Raw genomic sequence first — 27,796 nt, 5'->3', positions numbered from 1 at the left:
CAGCTGCCTTGAGATCATTGACAAGATCCTCCCGTGTAGTTCTGGGCTGATTCCTCACCGTTCTCATGATCATTGCAACCCCACGAGGTGAGATCTTGCACGGAGCCCCAGGCCGAGGGATATTGACAGTTCTTTTGTGTTTCTTCCATTTGCGAATAATCGCACCAACTGTTGTCACCTTCTCACCAAGCTGCTTGGCTATGGTCTTGTAGCCCATTCCAGCCTTGTGTAGGTCTACAATCTTGTCCCTGACATCCTTGGAGAGCTCTTTGGTCTTGGCCATGGTGGAAAGTTTGGAATCTGATTGATTGCTTCTGTGGACAGGTGTCTTTTTATACAGGTAACAAACTGAGATTAGGAGCACCCCCTTTAAGAGTGTGCTCCTAACCTCAGCTCGTTACCTGTATAAAAGACACCTGGGAGCCAGAAATCTTTCTGATTGAGAGGGGGTCAAATACTTATTTCCCTCATTAAAATGCAAATGAATTTATAATGCGTTTAACATGCGTTTTACTGGATATTTTTGTTATTCTGTCTCTCACTGTTCAAATAAACCGACCACTAAAATGATAGACTGATCATTTCTTTGTCAGTGGGCAAACGTACAAAATCGGCAGTGGATCAAATACTTTTTTCCTTCACTGTATATGTCATCAATGATCTCATAAGTATTTAAATGGCTGTATTCTCCACCTGCCTGGTGGGACCTAACTGACTCAGATTCTGTTTCATATTTTATTTTATGCCTGCCACGACGACAGTGTCAAAGCTGCCGTCAAATCACCATCAAATGAAATCCTAATGTCTTCTGACAGCAGCGCTTCTCTTTTCCAATCCGGACTCCCACTACTACCCCCCCCACCCCTCAAGTCCATCTGCTCACCATGCTTTTGCTCCAGCTAGTGTATCTCTCTGCTGCCGTAACTATGGCGTCTCTCTGCTGCCGTAGCTATGGCTAGTGTCTCCTAGTCTAAGCCTTACTGATAGTGCTATCACTTGTTGAAGTGCATTAATATGGAGTTGGTTCCCCCTCCTTAGCTGCTATCACAGACTCCACTTTTCTGGGAAGTCTTTCCACTAGATGTTGTAACATTGCTGCGGGGACTTGATTCCATTCAGCCACGAGCATTAGTGAGGTCGGACGACTGTTGGGCGATTTAGTTGGGCGATTTAGGCCTGGCTCATAGTTGTCGTTCCAATTCATCCTTAAGGTTTTAGATGGGGTTGAGGTCAGGGCTCTGTGCATGCCAGTTAAGTTCTTCCACACCGATCTCGACAAACCATTTCTGTATGGACCTCGCTTTGTGCACTGGGGCATTGTCATGCTGAAACAGGAAAGAGCCTTCCTCAAGCTGTCGACACAGTTGGAAGCACAGAATCGTCTAGAATGTCATTGTATGCTGTAGCATTTAGATTTCCCTTCACTGGCGCTAAGGGGCCCGAACCATGAAAAACAGCCCCTGACCATTATTCCTGCTCTACTAGACTTTACAGTTGGCACTATGGATTCGGGCAGATAACGTCATCTTAGCTTCTGCCAAACCCAGATCCATCCGCCTGGACTGCCAGATTGTGAAGCGTGATTCATAATTTCAGAGAACGTGTTTCCACTGCTCCAGAGACCAATGCCGGTATGCTTTACACCACTCCAGCTGACCCTTGGCTTAGTGCATGGGGATCTTAGGCTTGTGTGTGCGGCTGCTCGGCCAAGGAAACCGATATTATGACGTTACCGACGAACAGTTCTTGTGCGACGTTGCTTCCAGAGGCAGTTTGGAACTCGTTAGTGAGTGTTGTAGCCGTGGACAGACAATTTTTACGGCTTCAGCACTCGCGACCCTGTTCTGTCAGTTTGTGTGTCCTACCACTTTGCGGCTGAGCCGTTGTTGCTCCTAGACGCTTCCACTTCACAAGAACAGCACTTAGTTGACCGGGGCTGCTCTAGCAGGGCAAACATTTATTGGAAAGGTGTGGCATCCTATGATGGTGCCACATTGAAACTCACTCAGCTCTTCAGTAAGGGCAATGTTTGTCTATGGAGATTGCATGGCTGTGCTCTATTTTACACACTTCTCAGCAACGGGTGTGGCTAAAATGGCTGACTCCACTAATTTGAAGTTGTCTACATACTTTTTAAAGTAAAGTCTAACTGTGGTGGTTGGCTATCTAGCAGGCTAAAATAACAGCATATACCAGTAACATCATTTTGATAACTGGTTAGATGGCGTTATGTATTTCCAAAACGTTGATTACTTTGAATGTAACTGTAAGCTAGGTGTTGATAGCAGCTAGCTGACTCACACAGTGCTAACCTAATTTTCACAGGCTGGTAGGGCTAACGTTAGCAGGTTAGTTGGCTAGCAACCTTGCCAGCTGATTTGTAACAAGATCTTATAAGTTGGATGAAAATTCAAACCAGTAGTCATGAGTGAAAACTATTTGGTTTAGTTTGAAGTTATACATTTGAAGTTATTTCTCTTGGCGTTTACATTATAGAGAATAGGCTGGCTTGCCAAGTCCTCCATTTTACGTCACACCCTGCAACTATGGCATTTTTGGGATTTTAGTTTTATGTAATAACTTGAACAATAGAAAAGTGAGCAAAATTTTCATTGGGACTTTTTAATGTGTTGCATGTGGTTATGATTTATTTATTTTTTACATCAGTTGAGAATGGCAATAGGTCCTCAATGTATTAGAAATTATTTCCAGCTCTCTCCCTTTTGATAACTACCGATCCTCGGCGTGAAAGGGGGAAAATGATATTCTCTGAATATCCCAGCCGGAAACATAATACATACCTAGTTACTACTCCCTTGTGCAAATACAGCTGTCAGTCCGGAGCTCACTGGCACAGGAATATGAGGACCCAGAATAGTTAAGTTTACTAGCATGAGCCTCAGGCTGGACCCAGTAGATAGTTGATACAATGTTTCAAGTTCTTTGCAGACAGGTGGAGAAGAGATGAAAGGGCATTTTAGTTTTTTCTGATTTTAACTTGACTTCTGGCTCCATCGTCAGCCATTTTGTTTCAATTATTTAATTAAACAGTGTGTTTAAAGCATCAGACAGTGTGTTTAACCTCTGGGCAGGGACGGGCATCCAGCGAAAAATACTATCGCCATTAGCATAACAAAATTTAATATATTTTTTCAAATATAGGACTGTTATATCGTTTTATAGATACACCTCTCCTGACTCGAACCACGTTGTCCGATTTCAAAAAGGCTTTACAGCAAAAGCAAAACATTAGATTATGTTAGAGGAGTATATCGTAAAAGTAGCCACAACGCCATTTTCCGACCAACCACATGCATCACAAATAACCAAAAAACAGCTGAATGCAGCACTAACCTTTGACAATCTTCATCAGATGACACTCCTAGGACATCATGTTACACAATACATGCATTATTTTGTTCGATAAAGTTCATATTTATATATAAAAACAGCATTTTACATCGGCGCGTGACGTTGACTATTTTCCCTCAAATGCATCCTGTGAAACAGCCCTACAATTTACTAAATTACTATTCGAAAACATTTTTAAAATGTAATATTGTCATTCTAAGATTTATAGATGAATATCTCTTGAAAGCACCTGTAATGCCAGATTTAAAAATAACTTTACTGGGTAATCACACTTTGCGATAAAAGGGGATGCGATACTTAGAAAAATAGGCTACTGTTACAGGTCAGCGCCATCTTGGAACAATCGCATATCAAATCTACTCTTGTATACTATTGTCAATAATCCCTTACCTTTGATTATCTTCATCAGAAAGCACTTCCAGGAATCCCAGGTCCACAACAAATGTATTTTCGTTTGGAAAAGTTAATCCTTTACGTCCCAATAGCTTGTTCTTGTTAGCGCGTTCTGAAGGCTGCTCCAAAACTTCCGTCGTGCGCGGGACTCCTCTTTCAATAAAATGCATTTTTTTTATTTTATTTAGGTTCGTTCAAACGTTGTATAACATAAATCTTTAGGGCCTTTTTCAACCAGAGCTCCAATAACATTCAAGGGGGACGATTGCATTGTCTTTCAAAACGTTTCGAAAGGGGAGGGTAGCCAGGGGCGCCGGCGTCATAATGGTGATGGCCCTCCTCATGTGACCACGTTCCACAGACTCTCATTGTCAGTTTTCACAGTAGAAGGCTCAAACCACTTTGTAAAGACTGGGGACATCTAGTGGAAGCAATAGGAAGTGCTCAATGAACCATTGCTCACGATGTGATTTATAGGCAAAGTGATGAAGTTGAGTCCGCAATTCAGAATTCCACATCCTGTTACGATCTGTCTCGGGGTTTTGACTGCCATATGAGTTCTGTTATACTCACAGACACCATTCAAACAGTTTTAGAAACTTTAGGGTGTTTTCTATCCACAAGTATTAATTATATGCATATCCTAGCTTCTGAGTTTGAGGAGGAGGCCGTTTAAAATGGGCACAGATTTTTTTCAAAAATCGCTGTAGCGCCCCCTATCCTAGGCGATCGTCAAGAGGTTAAAGCATCAGACAAGACTCTGCATGTAGTTGATTTGATTAAAACACCTGGTGTCTTTATATATGGGAAAAATACACGCTGAAGAAAATTGGCCGAAAAACCAGACTACTTTCGTTTGACCAAGATTTGTTTTTTTAGTCGGGGATAGCCCTAAGTTGCTGGTACCTAAGTTCTACAGCCAATGTCTCTGACAAACAAACTCCGTCACTCACTGTGTGAGTTATTGATATAGTTAAGGGGGTCATGGGTAAGTTGTTGTGCTCTTGAGGTGTCTGCTTGGTAGACACTAGTGCCAGCAGTGTTGTCAGTGCCTGGGAATGTCAGCCTTCCTCTGCTATTCTATTGATGTCCCAAATTGCACCCTATTCCCTGGACACTGGTCAACAGTAGTGCACTGTATAGGGAATAGGGTGCCATTTGAGATGTACCCTGTCATTGAACAGGAATTCAGCAGCTCTGCTTGTGGCAGGGCTGGCCTGACAGTTAGTACTATGCTACGCTCTTCTGCCGAGCGTGGACAGACTGATAATGCTGCCATTTGACTGGGCCTTAGCCCTCCCCCTCCCTGCCACTCTTCCCTTCTCTTAGCCATGCATATAAAAAGCATTTTATACCCAGCTGTGGCTTTCCAGCTGTTTTTAAAATGGGATGAAATAAAGGCATATGTAATTGTTGGATTGGGGAAAGGATGGAGGGAGGGGGTGGGCTTTGTCATGCATTTTAAATATGTTTTTGCAACGTGTGTTAACTACTTAAAAAAAAAAAAAAATACTTCTCGGTTTGTTGGCTTTAGAAGAGTTTGGTGTGGGGGATTCCATCTTGTTTGCATGAATGTTCTTCAGTCATTCGCAACATCTCAGCTCTCGTCTCACAATGATCACACCCCCCCTGTTTTGTTCTCTTCATTCATACCTTCTCAGCTGGAATACAAATGGACGTCTCTCTCCTACTTTCTTCTTTGCTTCCTCTGTGGCCAAAAACACATGTGGGAAAAAAAAAATAATATCAATTTGGGATGGGATTACAATATATAAATAAGCTTTCTACAATTAAAAGTCAAATACACTGCATTTAAAACAGTCAGAAAGTGTAATGAATTCAGAGCTCAGTAAATTATACCTAGGCTGATTATATGCCTTCCATAATCATAAGACCCACTAATTACATTAGCAAAATAGTTTACATTTTTTATTTTTTGTATTAAACAAAAATATTTTTTTGCAATCGTTTTTTAGGTCTGTCTGTATAAAAATGACATTTTTGTTCCCAATTTAACCAGAACCATGCATAATGCACATTTTACTAATGTAGCAGGCATTGTAGAAGATGAACACAGGTCTCATCAACAATCTCTCAAACACAAGCCCACGTGCTAGTGAGTAGCCAGCTAATATTTAGACTTCTCAAGTTCAGCCAACTTGGATCAAGGTATAATTTGACAAGCTCTGAATACAGCTAACAAGGCAAAACGGTTGGATTAGGAACACTACCTCGGGTCCGTCTCCAACTGTTTGAACAGCATGCTAGCCTGTCCACTTTGTTCACATGTTGAAATCAAGAATGAGAACGAGATTCCAATTCCTTACTGTTTTTATACTTATTGCACATTTTTATAAAACAGACTTAAAGGCTATTATAGCAATCTTTATTTGACTAAAATGCTCCTAACAATACGTGGTACCGTAATTCTCACGGGACAAACTGAGCATTTAATTTTCCAGAAAAATTAATTGGTACATCCGTTTTAGTAGTCTGCTCTGCCTGGAATCTGAGGTGAAACAACACAACCTTTCCAACCACCCTGTTTAACTTTTCTATTACACTATGTCTCAATGTGTTGGTGTCTTTACGACCCATGATGTTGGACCAAACCTCAAATGCAAATATCGAGTTGAAACCCGTTTTTTTCTGAGGATGAAGTGATCCCACATCTTTTGTTGGTTGTGAGTGGTAGGGGAGGAGGGTCTTAGGAGAAAGGGGTGAAGTGAGGTTTCACTCTCATTCCAAAATCGGACCAGTATGCGTTTCTATGTGCTTATTTTGAACCTAAGCTTGTCCTGCCTTTTGGGACAGCGACTCCCGTTGTTAGGGTGGAGACATGAGCATCTCCATTATATACAGATATCTGGCGTAAATGGGACGGTGCACACAGCACAGAAGGAGTGAACGAGATGAGACCATAAAGAGACAAAGAGAACAAGCGGACACAAACGCTCATAAAACAAAAAAAATGAAAAGGATTCTGCGATACAGCATTTGGAATATCACGCAAAGACATACATTGGACTTAATTCTGTCTGTCCTGTCTGTCGAATCACTATCTCCTCAAAAGAGCCTTACTGCTGCTCGATCATCCTATTTTTCCAACTTAATTGAGGAAAATAAGAACAATCCGAAATTTCTTTTTGATACTGTCGCAAAGCTAACTAAAAAGCAGCCTTCGCAAATGGAGGATGGCTTTCACTTCAGCAGTAATAAATTTATGAACTTCTTTGAGGAAAAGATCATGATCATTAGAAAGCAAATTACAGACTCCTCTTTAAATCTGGGTATTCCTCCAAAGCTCCATTGTCCTGAGTCTGCACAACTCTGCCAGGACCTAGGATCAAGGGAGATACTAAAGTGTTTTAGTACTATATCTCTTGACGCAATGATGAAAATAATCATGGCCTCCAAACCCTCAAGCTGCATACTGGACCCTATTCCAACTAAACTACTGAAAGAGCTGCTTCCTGTGCTTGGCCCTCCTATGTTGAACATAATAAACGGCTCTCTATCCACCGGATGTGTACCAAGCTCACTAAAAGTGGCAGTAATAAAGCCTCTCTTGAAAAAGCCGAATCTTGATCCAGAAATTATAAAAAACTATCGGCCTATATCGAATCTTCCATTCCTCTCCAAAATTTTAGAAAAAGCTGTTGCACAGCAACTGACTGCCTTCCTGAAGACAAACAATGTATACGAAACGCTTCAGTCTGGTTTTAGACCCCATCATAGCACTGAGACTGCACTTGTGAAGGTGGTAAATGACCTTTTAATGACGTCAGACCGAGGCTCTGCATCTGTCCTCGTGCTCCTAGATCTTAGTGCCGCTTTTGATACCATCGATCACCACATTCTTTTGGAGAGATTGGAAACCCAAATTGGTCTACATGGACAAGTTCTGGCCTGGTTTAGATCTTATCTGTCGGAAAGATATCAGTTTGTCTCTGTGAATGGTTTGTCCTCTGACAAATCAATTGTAAATTTCGGTGTTCCTCAAGGTTCCGTTTTAGGACCACTATTGTTTTCACTATATATTTTACCTCTTGGGGATGTCATTCGAAAACATAATGTTAAATTTCACTGCTATGCAGACGACACACAGCTGTACATTTCAATGAAACATGGTGAAGCCCCAAAATTGCCCTCGCTAGAAGCCTGTGTTTCAGACATAAAGAAGTGGATGGCTGCAAACTTTCTACTTTTAAACTCGGACAAAACAGAGATGCTTGTTCTAGGTCCCAAGAAACAAAGAGATCTTCTGTTGAATCTGACAATTAATCTGGATGGTTGTACAGTCGTCTCAAATAAAACTGTGAAGGACCTCGGCGTTACTCTGGACCCTGATCTCTCTTTTGAAGAACATATCAAGACTGTTTCAAGGACAGCTTTTTTCCATCTACGTAACATTGCAAAAATCAGAAATTTTCTGTCCAAAAATGACGCAGAAAAATTAATCCATGCTTTTGTTACTTCTAGGCTGGACTACTGCAATGCTCTACTTTCCGGCTACCCGGATAAAGCACTAAATAAACTTCAGTTAGTGCTAAATACGGCTGCTAGAATCCTGACTAGAACCAAAAAATTTGATCATATTACTCCAGTGTTAGCCTCCCTACACTGGCTTCCTGTTAAGGCAAGGGCTGATTTCAAGGTTTTACTGCTAACCTACAAAGCATTACATGGGCTTGCTCCTACCTATCTTTCCGATTTGGTCCTGCCGTACATACCTACACGTACGCTACGGTCACAAGACGCAGGCCTCCTAATTGTCCCTAGAATTTCTAAGCAAACGGCTGGAGGTAGGGCTTTCTCCTATAGAGCTCCATTTTTATGGAATGGTCTGCCTACCAATGTGAGAGACGCAGACTCAGTCTCAACCTTTAAGTCTTTACTGAAGACTTATCTCTTCAGTAGGTCCTATGATTAAGTATAGTCTGGCCCAGGAGTGTGAAGGTGAACGGAAAGGCTGGAGCAACGAACCGCCCTTGCTGTCTCTGCCTTGCCGGTTCCCCTCTTTCCACTGGGATTCTCTGCCTCTAACCCTTTTACAGAGGCTGAGTCACTGGCCTACTGGTGTTCTTCCATGCCGTCCATGGGAGGGGTGCGTCACTTGAGTGGGTTGAGTCACTGACGTGGTCTTCCTGTCTGGGTTGGCGCCCCCCCCCCCCCCCCCCCCCCTTGGGTTGTGCCATGGCGGAGATCGTTGTGGGCTATACTCGGCCTTGTCTTAGGACGGTAAGTTGGTGGTTGGAGACATCCCTCTAGTGGTGTGGGGGCTGTGCTTTGGCAAAGTGGGTGGGGTTATATCCTGCCTGTTTGGCCCTGTCCGGGGGTATCATCGGATGGGGCCACAGTGTCTTCTGATCCCTCCTGTCTCAGCCTCCAGTATTTATGCTGCAGTAGTTTATGTGTCGGGGGGCTAGGGTCAGTCTGTTACATCTGGAGTATTTCTCTTGTCTTATCCGGTGTCCTGTGTGTATTTAAATATGCTCTCTCTAATTCTCTCTTTCTCTCTTTCTGTCTTTCTCTCGGAGGACCTGAGCCCTAGGACCATGCCTCAGGACTACCTGGTATGATGACTCCTTGCTGTCCCCAGTCCACCTGGCCGTGCTGCTGCTCCAGTTTCAACTGTTCTGCCTGCGGCTATGGAACCCTGACCTGTTCACCGGACGTGCTTGTTGCACCCTCGACAACTACTATGATTATTATTATTTGACCATGCTGGTCATTTATGAACATTTTAACATTTTAACATTTTGACCATGTTCTGTTTTAATATCCACCCTGCACAGCCAGAAGAGGACTGGCCACCCCTCATAGCCTGGTTCCTCTCTAGGTTTCTTCCTAGGTTTTTGGCCTTTCTAGGGAGTTTTTCCTAGGGAGTTTTTCCTAGCCACCGTGCTTCTTTCACATGCTTTGCTTGCTGTTTGGGGTTTTAGGCTGGGTTTCTGTACAGCACTTTGAGAATATCAGCTGATGTACGAAGGGCTATATAAAAATAAATTTGATTTGATTTGATTTATTGATCTGATCCAATAGGGGGGGAACCACAGGATTGAGAGTGGGGACTGATTGCGTGTGGTCACAGGCTCTGTTCCAAATGTCACCACATTCCCTATGTAGTGTACTACTTTTGACCCAGAGCCCTTATGGAGTAGTGCACTGCTTTTGACCTGAACTCTGGTCACTATATTGGTTACGAGGTGCCATTTGGGACGGACACAGACTACTTAGAACAGCGTCCAGGGCTGCTGGAGTCACATTTTTCAAAACCCATTTTTGTGACTAGAACATTTTCTAGACAGTAAAGCGGTGTACTGTTAGGCCTAGACGAGGGCAACGAGAGGGGGAAACATTTTTGCTCTGAAAAAATGTAATTGTGGGAACATTTCACTGAAGACTGGGTCTGACCCAAGCATTTTTGAAAAAAAAATTTAGCTGTCGTTATTGCGGTTAACATTTTACACAATCGTGTGTGTGTATATATGAATCATTTCCTCACCACTAACATTTTGGTATCTTTTGATCTCGCAGACAAATTATTAATTTATAAGAGTTAGTGTTATGGACTGGTCCTGAGGGAAACTGAGGAGACAGACAGTCTGGGGCTAGTTCCTACAAAGTAAGGTTTGTATGTTTTGTGGAACTGACAATAAGTAACATTGTTTATTTTGTCATTACTCCTCTCAACAATTACCACTGTTTTCCAGGGAGCCCTGAAATCTATAAAGAAACATTGAAGCACTGCCATAATGTGTAATATTTGACTGCTAACACTTGCTGCAGACACAAACACCTTCCTCCTCTACTCTTTTGTCCATGTGAACCTACAATATGTCGAGTTTCCCGGGAAAGCTGTTAAGCACAGTGTTTTACTATTGTGTTAATGAGTGTCTTTATTAAATGTGTTTACAGATTTTCATTTCAGTATGGCTACAAATATTGTATTCATTCATATGGGCAGAATATTTAGTATGTAGCCTACTTAACTTTATCAATTTATGGCCTAAAATGTTCATATGGGCAGTATATGGTATAAATTCATTCATATGGTTATATACAGTGCATTCGCAAAGTTCAGACCCCTTTTTCCACATTTTGTTACGTTACAGCCTTACTCTAAAATGGATTAAAAATAAATAAAATTGTCATCAATACCCCATAATGACAAAGCGGATTTGTTTTGCAAATGTATTAAGAATAAAAAACTATATTTACATAAGTTTTCAGATCCTTTGACATGGTTCTCAGGTGCGTCCTGTTTCCATTGATCATCCTTGATGTTTCTACAACTTGATTGGATTCCACCAGTGCTAAATTCTCTTGATTTGGAAAGGCACACACCTGTCTATATAAGGTCCCACAGTTGACAGCACAAACCAACCCATGAGGTCGAAGGAATTGTCCGTGGAGCTCCTTGACAGGATTGTGTCGAGGCACAGATGGGGAAGGGTAGAAAAACATTTCGCATCATTGATGGTCCCCAAGAACAGTGGCCTCCATCATTCTTAAATGGAAGAAGTTTGGAACCACCAGACTCTTCCTAGAGCTGGTCACTCGGCCAAACTGAGCAATCGGGGGAGAAGGGCCTTGGTCAGGGACGTGACCAAGAACCCGATGGTCACTCTGACAGAGCTTCAGAGTTCCTCTGTGGAGATGGTTGTCCTTCTGGAAGGTTCTCCCATCTCTGCAGCACTCCACCAATCAGGCCTTTATGTTAGAGTGGCCAGACAGAGGCACTCATTGAACGACGTATGACAGCACGCTTGGAGTTTTCCAAAAGGTACCTAAAGACTCTCGGACCATGAGAAACAAGGTTCTCTAGTCTGATGAAACCAAGATTGAGCTCTTTGGCCTGAATGACAAGCATCACGTCTGGAGGAAACCAGGCACCATCCCTACAGTGAAGCATGGATTTGGTAGCATCATGCGGCGGGGATGTTTGTCAGCGGCAGGGACTGGGACACTAGTCAGGATCGAGTGAAAGATGAAGAGAGAAATGTATAGCGAGATCCTTGATGAAAACCTGCTCAGGATATCAGACTTGGACGAAAGTTCACCTTCCAACAGGACAACGACCCTAAGCACACAGCCAAGACAACGCAGGAGTGGCTTCGGGACATGTCTCTGAATGTCCTTCAGTGGCCCAGCCAGAGCCCGGACTTGAACCCGATTTGAACATCTCTGGAGAGACCTGAAAATAGCTGTGCAGCGACGCTCTCCATCCAACCTGACAGCGCATGAGAGGATCTGCAGAGAAGAATGGGAGGAACTCCCCAAATACAGGTGTGCTGAGCTTGTAGCATCATACCCAAGAAGACTCGGCTGTAATTGCTGCCAAAGGTGCTTGAGCAAAGGGTCTGAACACTTATGTAAATGTGATATTTCAGTTATACTATGTCTAGGCCTCTATCTAGTTTATACAAATACTTTTATGGTTTTTACACCAACCTGACACTAACTTTTATTTCAAATTACTTAAAATGCCAGTGTAGGCTACATGACAATGCGGTGTCATAACAAACCGTCCAAGAATGTGCCTAGTGTTCTGGTCTCGTGTTTATGGACTAATTTGAAGTGTCCAAGTTGACTAGGCGCTAATTGTTGTTGGTTGGATATTAGAGCATTCGCAACCAGTGACTTTAGATCCTTCTGTTGCCATGGCAGTGGATACCAGCAAGTTGCTGTTCCATTCTCACTTCACCTCTTCTGCTGTCGATGCAATGCCTCAACTTGGTGGGGTGGGGTAACGCCAAGATACAGAAAATAAATGTGATGCCTGCCTTCCACTCTGTTGTTGGTCTTGGCCAAGTCTTGCAGGATAGCGTTGTGCAGTTCCATCATCCTGGAAATAAGACGTGCAGATTAGTAACCATGTTGTCCTTGGGCATAAGAATAATAAAGCCATTTATGTTAAACAAGACGCAAATAAAAAAAATAAAAAAATACTGTTGGGTTTCATTGCTTGTTCTGACCTAAGTGCTGTTACCCACAGTATTATTCTATCTCAGTTCTCTGCTGCCAATGACTGGAACAAACTACAAAAATCTCTGAAACTGTAAACATATCTCCCTCACTAGCTTTAAGCACCAGCTGTCAGAGCAGCTCACAGATCACTGCACCTGTACACAGCCCATCTATAAATAGCCCATGCAATTACCTCTTCCCCTACTGTATTTATTTATTTTGCTCCTTTGCACGCCAGTATTTCTACTTTGCACACTCATCTACTGTCAAATCTACCATTCCAGTGTTTTAACCTGTCTGGGAACGTGGGACGCTTGTCAACAGCCAGTGGAATCGCGTCGAGCGAAATACAAATGCCTCAAATGCTATAACTTCAATTTCTCAAACATATGACTATTTTACACCATTTTATAGATACACCTTTCCTGAATCGAACCACGTTGTCCGATTTTCAAAAAGGCTTTACAGCAAAAGCAAAACATTAGATTATGTTAGGAGAGTACCCTGCCAAAATAACTTACGCTGCCATTTTCAAAGCAACTAGCATGCATCACAAATACCCAAAACACAGCTAAATGCAGCACTAACCTTTGACAATCTTCATCAGATGACACTCCTAGGACATCACGCTACACAATACATGCATTTTCTGTTCGATAAAGTTCATATTTATATATAAAAACAGCATTTTACATCGGCGTGTGACGTTCAGAAAATATTTTCCCTCAAATGCTTCGGGTGAATCAGCGCTACAATTTACAAAATTACTATTCAAAAACATTGTTAAAATGTAATATTGTCATTCAAAGAATTATAGATTAACATCTCGTGAATGCAACCGCATTGCCAGATTTAAAAATAACTTTACTGGGAAATCACACTTTGCAATAAACGACGTGGTATGCTCAGAAAAATAGGCTAGGCGATACATGTTAGCGCCATCTTGGAACCATCTAAAATCAAATATACTATTGTAAATATTCCCTTACCTTTGATTATCTTCATCAGAAGGCACTTCCCAGGTCCACAACAAATGTAGTTTTGTTCGAAAAAGTTAATAATTTATGTCCCAATAGTTCCTTCTTGTTAGCGCGTTCCGAAGGCTACTCATAATGTACGAGGCGCGCTGGACTTGTCGTCACGAATGTGCAAAAAAAATATATTTACGTTCGTTCAAACATGTCAAACGTTGTATAACATAAATCTTTAGGTCCTTTTTCAACCAGAGCTTCAATAATATTCAAGGCGGACGATTGCATTGTCTTACTAAACGTTTCGGAACAAAAGGGTTCCCATGGGCGTCCGCGTCATAGTAGTAATGGCTCTCCCCCTGTGACCAACTTCCCAAGCCTCTCTTTGGGTCAGTTTCTACCATAGAAGACTCAAACCACTTTGTAAAGACTGTTGACATCTAGTGGAAGCCTTAGGAAGTGCTAAATGGCAAAGGCTTGAAAGTGATTCCACACATCAGATTTCCACTTCCTGTTAGGATTTGTCTTAGGGTTTTGACTGCCATATGAGTTCTGTTATACTCACAGACACCATTCAAACAGTTTTAGAAACTTTAGGGTGTTTTCTATGCATATTCTAGTTACTGGGCAGGAGTAGTAACCAGATTAAATCGGGTACGTTTTTTATCCGGTCGTGCAAATACGGCCCCCTAGCCCCAACAGGTTAATTGCTATATTGTATTTACTTTGCCACCATGGCCTATTTATTGCCTTTACCTTTACCTATCTCACTTCATTTTCTCACATTGTGTGTGTATATAGACTTATTTTTCTACTGTATGTTTGTTTTACTCCATGTGTAACTCTGTTATGTGTCGAACTGCTTTGCTTTATCTTGGCCAGGTCGCAGTTGCAAATGAGAACTTGTTCTCAACTTGACTACCTGGATATATATAAAATTTCAACCCAGGAAGTTCCAGACACTTGTAGAATCTATGCAGGAAACTTGAGTGTGGATAAACCCAGCAGCGTCACAGTTTTTGACACAAATCGACCTGGCACCTACTAACATACCCTGTTCAAAGGCACTAAAATGTTTTCTTGCCCCTTTCACCCTCTGAATGGCACACATACACAATCCATGTTTCAGCTGACTTAATTGCTTAACACCCCCCCGCCCCAAATGACAGTAAAGTGAACAGCACACTAGGTTTTTCTGGATTGTATTGATTTCTCATGCGTTATGAAAAGGATAGACTTTAACCCGTTTTCCTGTATAGTTAAAAGGTAAAAAGCTTTTTATATCCTTGTAATTCATTTTATTCAATGTCTTCACCTGGATGTCCCCTATAGCCAGGGTAGGGCATCACGTCACAGCGTTCCAATGTTAGTCTTGTGAATTGCTCATGCATGTTTTGTGTTTTTTGCTTGAGAATGGGAGAGATGGACAGATGTTGATTTTTAAAACAAAAATGTACTATATTCTCATATTATTAAGACATGAGGAGTATAAAACTAGTTTTTAAAAGATGCTCTTGCCCTAAAGTTGAACTTCCCCTTTTAGAATAATAGCTTAGATACTCAACTCAGTCTAATGTTCATTTGAAAAGGCCTGGATTTTCGATATCATAATGAGACCAAATGAAAAGATATTTAATCCAAATGGATTTTGTGATGGTCCTATATTAAATGGATTTTATTAGACTGTTAAAAATGTAGGGGGAAAAAGGCAGACATTTTGTATGAACATTGGATTGCTGTGGTCCAGATTTCAGTCATTTTCTGTTGGTAGGCCTACCCATGTCTCTCCTCCAATGGGAAAGCCTGCTCACTGATGTTAATTTCAAAGCTGATAATTGTGACTTGATTTGAATGATGACTGAGCCCAGTATAACCTAACCCTTTAACCAGAGGCTGTCGTCACTAAAATCACAATGTTTCCATTTCTATAGTTGTGACAGTTTTAATTTTATTGAAACGTTCAAATGTGGACCTTTAGCCGGATCTATTCCCCCCCCCCCCCCCCCCTCCCACCCGCGTGATATGTAATAGTTTCATAACTGATATAAATTTGGTATCCTGTAGCCTATGGATAATATGCTTGCCATATGAACTTTTATTTTAGGCCATATAAAGCACAACTATGCATGATTTAATGAAAAGATGGAAATTGTTTTAAAGACTGAAACGGGCAATAGGCTATACAGCTGGCTTCAATTTCCCCGCCAAATAGGCCTACGAGGAAACTACGACATATCTTGCTGAAGTTGAGTGCGGAAGGTGGTGTGTGCACTGCATAGTACCTAACAGAAAAAGATTTGCTCAACAAAGAGGTAAGCAAAAAAAATGCATGATTTTTAAAATGAGATATGATCTGATATTATCACAGGCCTAGGTCTGTATTATTATAACAAGACAACGCTGCGCTGCGTTGTGCCGCGTTGGTTTAGTTTGACTTTAAGTTGTCAGTTTAGAGAGCGAATATCAAGCAGTATGTGTTGATGGTGTGGAAAGCAGTGTTTTCTGGCATGTAGGCTAATTCAGCTGTAACACGAAGTACATGTGTCTTGTGCATTAAACTGAGTCTACTTGTCTATATAATAGTGTGAGGCCAGGAACATCTTTTGTTCCCAGTTCACTGTTTGTTAGTGGTGGGACAAAACGTGGTGCTGGATGAATCAGACAGCAAGCCTTTGTCATGGATTTCACCTTTTTTAACTGGTTGTGTGTTGGGTCGCCAGCAGAATCTTATGATGTTTGCTGTGCAGTGGTGTAAAAATACTTTAAAGTACTACGTGAGTTGTGTTTTGGGGGGTATCTGTACTATTTATTTGGCAACTTTTACTTCATTCTTAAAGAAAATAATGTACTTTTTACTTCATACATTTTCCCTGACACCCAAAAAGTACTCGTTACATTTTGAATGCTTGGCAGGACAGGAAAACTCACGCAAATTCACGCACTTATCAAGAGAACATGCCTGGTCATCCCTACTGCCTCTGATCTGGAGGACTCACTAAACACATGCTTTGTTTGTAAAATATGTTTGAGTGTTGGTGTGCCCCTGACTATCTAGGAAAAAAAAATACAAATCGTGCTGTCTGGTTTGCCTAATATACAGATTTTGAAATGATTTATACTTTTGATACTTAAGTATAAAAATTAATGTTATTTCAAAAATACTTAAGTGTATTTAAAATAAAATATTTGTAGACTTTTACTCTATTTTACTGGAAACTTTTCATTGAGTCTGTTTCTATGAAGATTACTTTTACTCAAGTATTTTTATTTATTTTATTTCACCTTTATTTAACCAGGTAGGCCAGTTGAGAACAAGTTCTTATTTACAACTGCGACCTGGCCAAGATAAAGCAAAGCAGTGCGACACAAACAACAGAGTTGCACATGGGATAAACAAGCGTACAGTCAATAACACAATAGAAAAGAGTCTACATACAGTGTGAGGAGGTAGGCAATAGTAGGGAAGTAGTTACAATTTAGCAAATTAACACTGGAGTGATGGATGTGCAAATGATGATGTGCAAGTAGAAATACTGGTGTGCAAAAGAGAAGAAAGTAAATAAAAACAATGGGGATGAGGTAGGTAGATTGGGTGGGCTATTTACAGATGGGCTATGTACAGCTGCAGCGATCGGTTAGCTGATGTTTGAAGTTAGTGAGGGAAATATGTCTCCAGCTTCAGTGATTTATTTTTTATTTTTATTTTATTTTTTTATTCGTTCCAGTCATTGGCAGCAAAGACCTGGAAGGAAAGGCAGCCAAAGGAAGTGTTGGCTTTGGGGATGACCAGTGAGAGATGCCTGCTAGAGCGCGTGCTACGGGTGGGTGCTGCTATGGTGACCAGTGAGCTGAGATAAGGCACAGCTTTACCTAGCATCGACTTATAGATGACCTGAAGCCAGTGGGTCTGGCGACGAATATGTAGCGAGGGCCAGCCGACTAGAGCATACAGGTCGCAGTGGTATATGGGGCTTTGGTAACAAAACCTTGAGCGTGGCCGAGGTGCACCTGTGACCAGCTCGGAAACCGGATTGCACAGCGGAGAAGGTACGGTGGGATTCGAAATGGTCAGTGATCTGTTTGTTGACTTGGCTTTCGAAGACTTTAGAAGAGGGGGATGACCATGGCAGCTTTCCAATTTTTAGGGATCTCGGACAATACGAAAGAGGTTGAACAGACTGGTACTAGGGGTTGCAACAATGGCGGTGGATAATTTTTGAAAGAGAGGGTCCAGATTGTCTAGCCCAGCTGATTTGTACAGGTCCAGGTTTTGCAGCTTTTTCAGAACATCTATCTGGATTTGGGTGAAGGAGAAGCTGGGAATGCTCGGGCAAGTAGCTGTGGGGGGTGCGGAGCTGTTGGCCGGGGTAGGGGTAGCCAGAAGGAAAGCATGGCCAGCTGTAGAGATGCTGATTGAAATTCTCGGTTATCGTGGATTTATCGGTGGTGACAGTGTTACCTAGCCTCAGTGCTGTGGGCAGCTGGGAGGAGGTGCTCTTATTCTCCATGGACTTTAGTGTCCCAAATGGTTTTGGAGTTAGAGCTACAGGATGTAAATTTCTGTTTGAAAAAGCTAGTCTTTGCTTTCCTGACTGCGTGTATTGATTCCTGACTTCCCTGAAAAGATTCATATCGCGGGGACTATTCGATGCTAGTGCAGTCCGCCACAGGATGTTTTTGTGCTGGTCAAGGGCAGTCAGGTCTGGAGTGAACCAATGGCTATATCTGTTCTTAGTTCTACATTTTTTGAAAGGGGCTTGCTTATTTAAGATGGTGAGGAAATTACTTTTAAAGAACGACCAGGCATCCCCCACTGACGGGATGAGGTCAATATCATTCCAGGATACCCCGGCCAGGTCGATTAGAAAGGCCTGCTCGCAGAAGTGTTTTAGGGAGCGTTTGACAGTGAGGGGTGGTCGTTTGACCGCAGACCCTTTACGGATGCAGTGATCGCCGAGATCCTGATTTGAAAACAGCAGAGGAGTATTTGGAGGGCAAGTTGGTCAGGATAATATCTATGAGGGTGCCCATGTTTACGGATTTAGGTTTGTATCTGGTGGTTTCCTTGATAATTTGTGTGAGACTGAGGGCATCTAGCTTAGATTGTAGGACAAACTCTGAAGATTGATGGGGGCAATCAATTCACGTATGGTGTCCAGGGCACAGCTGGGAGCTGAGGGGGGTCTATAACAGGCGGCAACACTGAGACTTATTTCTGGAGAGATTAATTTTTTTAATTAGAAGCTCGAACTGTTTGGGCATAGACCTGGAAAGTATGACAGAACTTTGCAGGCTATCTCTGGAGTAGATTGCGGCCACTCCCAATTGGGTACTTTTTCCACCAGTGTGTGTGTGTGTGTGTGAGGCCATTGGCTGTATGTGTTAGGCCTAGGTCACTGCCTGTGTGTGGGAGTTTGGACTTACTCTGTCAGACTGCCTTTCTCCTCCCCCTCATGCCCTTCTCATCTCCCTCATCCTTTTCTCCTCTTCATCTCAAATGACATTCTAATGCAATTAACTCTTAGCCTGGATCCCATCCACCCTCTACTATGCTCTGCTCTGAGGCCTTTACTGGTATCAGGCCCAGCAGTGGGCCTATTGTGGATGCGCCCCAAATTTCGCCCTATATTGTGTACTACCTTTTGACCAGGGCTCATAGTAAGGCACTTTATAGGGTGCCATTAGCGACTCACTTGGTGGCTAGGGGAGGAAAGTGGAATATGATGATTAAAAGGAAGTTACATTTTCTCCCTCAAAGTACTTCTGGGCTGGCAGGGAGAGGGAGTGTTTTCTGGGGCTGACATTAGTAGCAGCATGCCTATATTTGCGTGACACTGCCCGCGGAGGAGCAGAGGTTCATGGGTAATTATTTCTGAGTTTTGAGAGGATGAGACAGACGGGTGGACGGAGGGAGTTGTATACCAGCTAAGGCTAGCAATTAGAGTATTTTGTTGTTAATCTTAGCAAACGCTACGAACCAACAGACTAGCTAAGCCAATTGGTAAATAGTTTAGATTAAATGGTTTGGATAAGATTAGCTACTCTAGGTATTTCTTCATTGGTAGGACACAAAGCCTTCTCAAAATGCCATTTATGGGTGCTCGTATTAAAATGATTTATCTAGGCTTGTTTTCAGTTTTAGTACTAGACGGCCTACCGCTAGGCCTGTGCCAAGGTAGATATCGGGGAAACGCTGCCAGCCAGGCACACGTCACTTTATCCATGAATGAATATGTAGACACAAAGACGGATACAACACGTGAGAAGCAGTTAGTGACTGGCTGCTTTTAAAAAGACGTCAAGAGGCAGGCAGGCACACAATCAAATGTATTTATAAAGCTCTTCTTACATCAGCTGATGTCACAAAGTGCTATTCTGAAACCCAGCCTAAAACCCCAAACGGCAAGCAATGCAGGTGTAGAAGCACGGTGGCTAGGAAAAACTCCCTAGAAAGGCCGGAACCTAGGAAGAAACCTAGAGGAACCAGGCTAAGAGGGGTGGCCAGTCCTGATGACAATGCTCTGATTAAACAACACACACACACACAGTACCAGTCAAAAGTTTGGACACCTACTTATTCCAGTTTTTTTTTTTTTTTTTTACTATTTTCTACATTGTACAATAATAGTGATGACAAACTATAAAGTAACAGACATGGAATCATGTAGTAACCTGAAAAGTGATAAACAAATAAAAATATATTTGACATTCTTCAAAGTAGCCACCATTTGCCTTGATGACAGCTTTACACACTCTTGGCATTCTCTGAACCAGCTTCACCTGGAATGCTTTTCCAGCGGTCTTGAAGGAGTTCCCACATGCTGAGCACTTGTTGGCTGCTTTTCCTTCACTCCGCGACCAACTCATCCCAAACCATCTCAATTATATATAGACACACACACAATTTTGATCTCATGGATAGTTAGTCTGAGATTGGTTGAGATTCCCCAGCCCCATGTACCTCAGATGTTAACCTAAACAAGTGACGGGGTGACTTTTGTTGTTCGAATCCCAGATTGCTTCTTTAACACTGAGCTCCAACCCACTGAGTCAATGGAATATCTTCCTCACTCTTCACTCTGCCCTGAGGTGCTCTCTGGTTGATTTTATGTTAATAAATGCATCCAATTAAGACTGTCAGCGGTTCTCACTCACTCACTCGCACACAGTGGAGCTGGTCTCCCCTAACGCTCCTTCACTTTAACATGCCTGTGTAAGCACCCTATTCCCCTTTTTACACAGTGCACTACTTTTTCCATCAAGGCCCTTTGTGCAGTTCTGTCGGGGACAATGCTTTCTTTTTATATAGGGTTTCATTTGGGACGAACTCTTTTTAACGTGTCCTAACTGTCAAATTGTAATGTCCTGTCGTTCCTTCTTTTGTCCCACAGGTGAATCCATGAAGCAGGCATCAGGAGAGTTTGCAGAGGACCCCTGTTCCTCGGTAAAGAGGGGTAACATGGTCCGTGCCGCCAGGGCCCTCCTCTCTGCTGTCACTCACCTGCTGGTGCTGGCTGACATGTCTGATGTCTACAAGCTGCTGCTGCAGCTCAAACTGGTGAGGCACACACACACACACACACACGTGCATGCACACCTGCTGGTGCTGGCTGACATGTCTGTCTACAAGCTGCTGCAGCTCAAACTGGTGAGGGGGACACACAGAGAAACGTGCACTGGTGGTGAGACGTGCACAGGTTATGGATTACTAAATAATTATAAACCGTCTCTCTGGCTTTGAGTCACATTGTGAGGTATCTAGTCATGTACAGTTAAAGTCGGAAGTTTACATACACCTTAGCCAAATTGTTGAACTTGGGTCAAACGTTTCAGGTAGCCTTCTACAAGCTTCCCACAATAAGTTGGGTGAATTTTGGCCCATTCCTCCTAACAGTGCTAGTGTAACTGAGTCAGGTTTGTAGGCCTCCTTGCTCACACACGCTTTTTCAGTTCTGCCCACATTTTCTATAGGATTGAGGTCAGGGCTTTGTGATGGCCACTCCAATACCTTGACTTTGTTGTCCTTAAGCCATTTTGCCACAACTTTGGAAGTATGTTTGGGGTCATTGTCCATTTGGACGACCCATTTGCGACCAAGCTTTAACTTCCTGACTGATGTCTTGAGATGTTGCTTCAATATATCCACATCATTTTCCTACCTCATGATGCCATCTATTTATTTTGGGAAGTGCACCAGTCCCTCCTGCAGCAAAGCACCCCCACAACATGATGCTGCCACCTCCGTGCTTCACGGTTGGGATGATGTTCTTCGGCTTGCAAGCCTCCCCCTTTTTCCTCCAAAAATAACAATGGTCATTATGGCCAAACAGTTCTATTTTTGTTTAATCAGACCAGAGGACATTTCTCCAAAAAGTACGATCTTTGTCCCCATGTGCAGTTGCAAACCGTAGGTTGGCTTTTTTATGGCGGTTTTGGAGCAGTGGCTTCTTCCTTGCTGAGCGGCCTTTCAGGTTATATTGATATAGGTCTCGTTTTACTGTGGATATAGATACTTTGTACCCGTTTCCTCCAGCTTCTTCACAAGGTCATTTTCTGTTCTGGGATTGATTGCACTTTTCGCACAAGTACGTTCATCTCTAGGAGACAGAACGCGTCTCCTTCCTGAGCGGTATGACGGCTGCGTGGTCCCATGGTGTTTATACTTTTGTACTATTGTTTGTACAGATGAACGTGGTACCTTCAGGCGTTTTGGAAATTGCTCCCAAGGATGAACCAGACTTGTGGAGGTCTACAATTGTTTTTTTGAGGTCTTGGCTGATTTCTTTTGCTTTTCCCATGATGTCAAGCAAAGAGGCACTGAGTTTGAAGGTAGGCCTTGAAATACATCTACAGGTACACCTCCAATTGACTCAAATGATGTCAATTAGCCTATCAGAAGCTTCTAAAGCCATGGCATCATTTTCTGGAATTTTCCATGCTGTTTAAAGGCACAGTCAACTTAGTGTATGTAAACTTCTTCTGACCCACTGGAATTGTGATACAGTGAAATAATCTGTGTAAACAATTGTTGGAAAAATTACTTGTGTCATTTACAAAGTAGATGTCCTAACACAGACTTGCCAAAACTATAGTTTAACCTCTATGGGCTAGGTGGGACGCTAGCGTGTCACCCGTGGTGCACTCCATCAACAGCAGGTGCATTTCAAGAGCGGCAAATTTGAATCCAAATAAATGTCAAAATTCAAATTTTTCAAACATACAACTATTTTACACCCTTTGAAAGATAAACATCTCCTTAATCTAACCACGTTTTACGATTTCAAAAAGGTTTTACGGCGAAAGCATAAATTTAGAGTATGTTAGGACAGTACATTTACAAGAGTTGTGTGTAATGTTTTGTCAAGTCAAAGACAGGGTCACCAAAACCATAAAACCAGCTAAAATGATGCACTAACCTTTTACAATCTCCATCAGATGACACTCCTAGGACATTATGTTAGACAATGCATGCATTTTTAGTTCTATCAAGTTCATATTTATATCCAAAAACAGCGTTTTACTATGGCATTGATGTTGAGGAAATCGTTTCCCTCCAATAACCGGCAGTCAAGTCAGCGTCACAAATTAAATAATTAAAATTAGAAAACATTGGTAAAATATTATATTGTCATTTAAAGAATTATAGATTTACATCTCTTGAACGCAATCAACTTGCCAGATTTAAAAATAACCTTACTGGGAAATCACACTTTGCAATAATCTGAGCACTGCGCCCAGAAAAATACGCGTTGCGATACAGACTAGACGTCATGTTGGGGAGATCTAAAATCGAAAATACTATGTAAATAATCCATTACCTTTGATTCTCTTCATCAGATGTCACTTCCAGGTATCACAGGTCCATAACGAATGTAGTTTTGTTCAAAAAAGCTCATCATTTATGTCCAAAAATCTCCGTCTTGTTAGCACATGATCTAAGCCAGCCGGACTTCTCGTCATGAACGAGGGGAAAAAATATATTTACGTTCGTTCAAACATGTCAAACGTTGTATAGCATAAATCATTAGGGCATTTTTTAACCAGAACATGAATAATATTCAAGGTGGACGAATGCATACTCTTTTATAACGTATTGGAACGAGGGTACCCAACATGAACTCGCGCGCCAGGTGTCTAATGGGACATCATTGTTCCATGGCTCTTGTTCGGTCAGATCTCCCTCCAGAAGACTCAAAACACTTTGTAAAGGCTGGTGACATCTAGTGGAAGCAATAGGAAGTGCCAAAATATTCCTCAGCCCCTGTGTTTTTCAATGGGATAGGTTTAAAGGCAATACAACACATCAGGTATCCACTTCCTGTCAGAAAATGTCTCAGGGTTTTGCCTGCCAAATGAGTTCTGTTATACTCACAGACACCATTCAAACAGTTTTAGAAAATTGAGGGTGTTTTCTATCCATATATAATAAGTATATGCATATTCTAGTTACTGGGTAGGATTAGTAACCAGATTAAATCGGGTACATTTTTTTTATCCAGACGTGCAAATGCTGCCCCCTAGCCCTAACAGGTTAAGAAGAGGTTTGTGGAGTGGTTGAAAAATGAGTTTTAATGACTCCAACCTAAGTGTATGTAAACTTCCGACTTCAACTGTACCTTCCAGCATTCTAAACCGTCTCTCTGGCTTTGAGTCACGTTTTGAGGTAGCTAATAGCATAGTGATGCGTCATACACACACACACACACACACACACACACACACACACACACACACACCGACTAAAGTGGGCTCCTGTGGATATGACAGAAGTTCCATATAGTTGAAGGTTAAACTATTTAACTAGCTTATGAATAACTTAGACATTCTTTATTGCATCGAAGAAAATAGGAATATATAAATAACCTTAAGTTCAGCTGTACCTTTTTAAAGAAACACGTGTCTAACTGTTTTTGGAGATAAATAATTAGCTTGACTCAATCTAACGTTCTGGTATCTTGGCTAAAGGCCTACATTTCAAACAAGGTCTTCTGTGATTTTCCATCTCTTTACCTGTACTTCAGTTCATTATTGCTGTGAACAATGAAACGAAATCCTGACCACAAGGAGCCCTCGCACCTGCAGTCAACAGAGACGGCCTTGTTTATCATCTGTCGTAGGGTACCTATAGAGGACTAAGCCTTTCTATTTAGTGCACTACTTTTGACCAGCCAGGGCCCCATAGGGGTAGTGCACTACTTTTGACCAGCCAGGGCCCCATAGGGGTAGTGCACTACTTTTGACCAGCCAGGGCCCCAGGGGGGCCCTTTGGGGACGTAGCCATATATTTTCTAAACCCTCCGATCACTACATATATTACCTGTTCTGATTTTATAATTACACAACACAGCCAGACAGTGAAGTCATTGTGTCTAAAACGTCAACGATGAAGTGGAGTCACTTTTTTTTTTTTTTTATAGCTAGGTTGTAAAATGGAAGACGTCTGTCATTCGACAAGCTCAGACAGGACATCAGGTTGAAAAGGAAATTACTGTATTTGTCTCGGACCTCCGGGTGAAGATCTAGGATCAGTTTTAAGATCATAAATGATATGGACAGCTAGATCAGCACTCTTTACTGTGAGACGCTTTATGAATACGGGCCTGGGCCTCTACAGAAATGCTATGATTTGCTGTGGAACTAAGCAGAAAGAGATTTGATAGAAAAGCATTAGTTTCTACTCTTGAGGTGAGGAAGCCTCCACAGCTATGTGTGGTATTGCATTGTGGGCTAAGCCCCCACCCTGTGTTCTAGTTGGGGTTATAAAAAAATCCCATACTGGCCCTTAACATTGAGTTCTTCCACTTTACTTTATCTTATCATGCCTCTGTTTATAACCCACCACTTCACTGGGTTAGCGCCTTCCAGATACTTGGGTTGTGTCCCAAATGGCAACATGTTCTCTATGTAGTGCACTACTTTTGACCAGGGGCCGTACCAGGAATGGCACCCTATTTCCTATGCCGTGCCTATTCCACATGGGCTCTGTTCAAAAGAAGGGCGCTGTATAGGGCAACGGGTGCCGTTTTTAAGACCCATCCAGACTGAGTCAGTGCTCAGCTATATCTAAGTCTCTGAGGTCAGTCAGCCCTGATATTCTCTGGACACCCTGGTGTTGCCAGCCAACTGCAGGAGACCTGACGTCATTGCTCTTTGTGCATTCCAGAGCCTGAGTCCCAAATGGCGCCCTAAGTAGAGCACTGCTTTTTGACCAAGGCCCATAGTGAATAGGCTGCCATTTGGGATGCTCATACGGGTATTGTACGAGCATGCCCTGGGTGGATTATAGAATCATATCAAATTGACAGAGTTCCTGAATCTTGAGATGTTAAATGTTTACTCCAGGCAATATAAACTCAGCAAAAAATAAATCTTCTCTCACTGTCAACTGTGTTTTATTTTCAGCAAACTGAGACATAAGCTGAACAGGTTCCACAGACATGTGATTTACAGAAATTGAATAATGTGTCCCTGAACAAAGGGGGGGTCAAAATCAAAAGTAAGTCCGTATCTGGTGTGGCCACCAGCTGCATTAACCTGTTGAGGACAGACGTTCCGCTAGCGGAACCCCGTTCCGCCTGCGGAACCCCTAGCCAACAGCCAATGGCATCGCACGGCGCGAAATACAAAACCAACTAAAATACCACAATTCAATTCTCTCAAACAATCAACTATTTTACACCATTTTAAAGATGCCTCTCGTTAATCTAACCACATTGTCCAATTTCAAAAAGGCTTTACAGCGAAAGCAAAACATTAGATTATGTTAGAGTACATGGACAAAAATATTCACACAGCCATTTTCCAAGCAAGCATATATGTCACATAAACCCAAACCACAGCTAAATGCAGCACTAACCTTTTGATCTTCATCAGATGACACTCCTAGGACATTATGTTATACAATACATGCATGTTTTGTTCAATCAAGTTCATATTTATATCAAAAACCAGCTTTTTACATTAGCATGTGATGTTCAGAACTAGCATACCCACCGGAAACTTCCGGTGAATTTATTAAATTACTCATGATAAACGTTGACAAAATACATAATTATTTTAAGAATTATAGATACAGAACTCCTTTATGCAATCGCTATGTCAGATTTTAAAATAACTTTTCGGCGAAAGCACATTTTGCAATATTCTGAGTACATAGCTCGGCCATCACAGGCTAGCTAATTTGACACCCACCAAGTTTGGGGCTCACTAAACTCAGAATTACTATTAGAAAAATTGGATTACCTTTGCTGTTCTTCGTCAGAATGCACTCCCAGGACTTCTACTTCAACAACAAATGTTGTTTTGGTTCCAAATAATCCATAGTTATATCCAAATACCTCCGTTTTGTTTGTGCGTTCAGGTCACTATCCGAAGGGTAGTGAGCGCATTTCGTGACAAAAAAAATGCTAAATATTCCATTACCATACTTAGAAGCATGTCAAACGCTGTTTAAAATCAATTTTTATGTTATTTTTCTCGTAAAATAGCGATAATATTCCAACCGGGCAACGTTGTATTCATTCAAAGGCTGAAAGAAAAAAATTGAGAAGTCTCGTGACCGTCTCACTGTCCCCAGGCTGACCACTCACAGAGCTGCTGTACTTTGCCCAGAGACATATGCCCCATTCCACTTTCTGGCGGCTTTAGAGAGCCAATGGAAGCCTTAAAGTGTCACATTACAGCACAGAGATGCAACAGAAGGACAACAAATTGTCAGACAGGGCACTTCCTGTATGGAATCTTCTCAGGTTTTGGCCTGCCATATGAGTTCTGTTATACTCACAGACACCATTCAAACAGTTTTAGAAAACACTCTAGTTTCGATCTAAATATACTAATTATATGCATATTCTAGTTTCTGGGCAGGAGTAGTAACCAGATTAAATCGGGTACGTTTTTTATCTGGCCGTGAAAATACTGCCCCCTATCCCAAAGAAGTACTGCAGTGCATCTCCTCTTCATGGACTGCACCAGATTTGCCAGTTCTTGCTGTGAGATGTTACCCGCTCTTCCACCAAGGCACCTGCAAGTTCCCGGACAATTTTGGTTGGAATTAGCCTAGTCTTCACCCTCCGATCCAACAGATC

At 42.1% G+C, this 27,796-nt stretch overlaps 1 protein-coding gene across 1 annotated transcript in view; it reads left to right on the top strand.

Moving 5' to 3' along the window:
• The window catches only part of LOC106612315 (catenin alpha-1), a 249,100-nt gene that overhangs the window by 15,788 nt on the left and 205,516 nt on the right, over nt 1-27,796 (top strand). Inside the window, 1 exon segment of the mRNA XM_082955523.1 lies at nt 21,101-21,267. Within this exon segment, the coding sequence (XP_082811649.1) occupies nt 21,101-21,267 (167 nt within the window).

Source organism: Salmo salar, chromosome 09 (genome assembly GCF_965601325.2).
Source record: "Salmo salar chromosome 09, fSalSal1, whole genome shotgun sequence".
NCBI lineage: Eukaryota > Metazoa > Chordata > Actinopteri > Salmoniformes > Salmonidae > Salmo > Salmo salar.
Note: the sequence above shows the minus strand (reverse complement) of the source record. Positions and strands in the feature narration are given on the sequence as shown.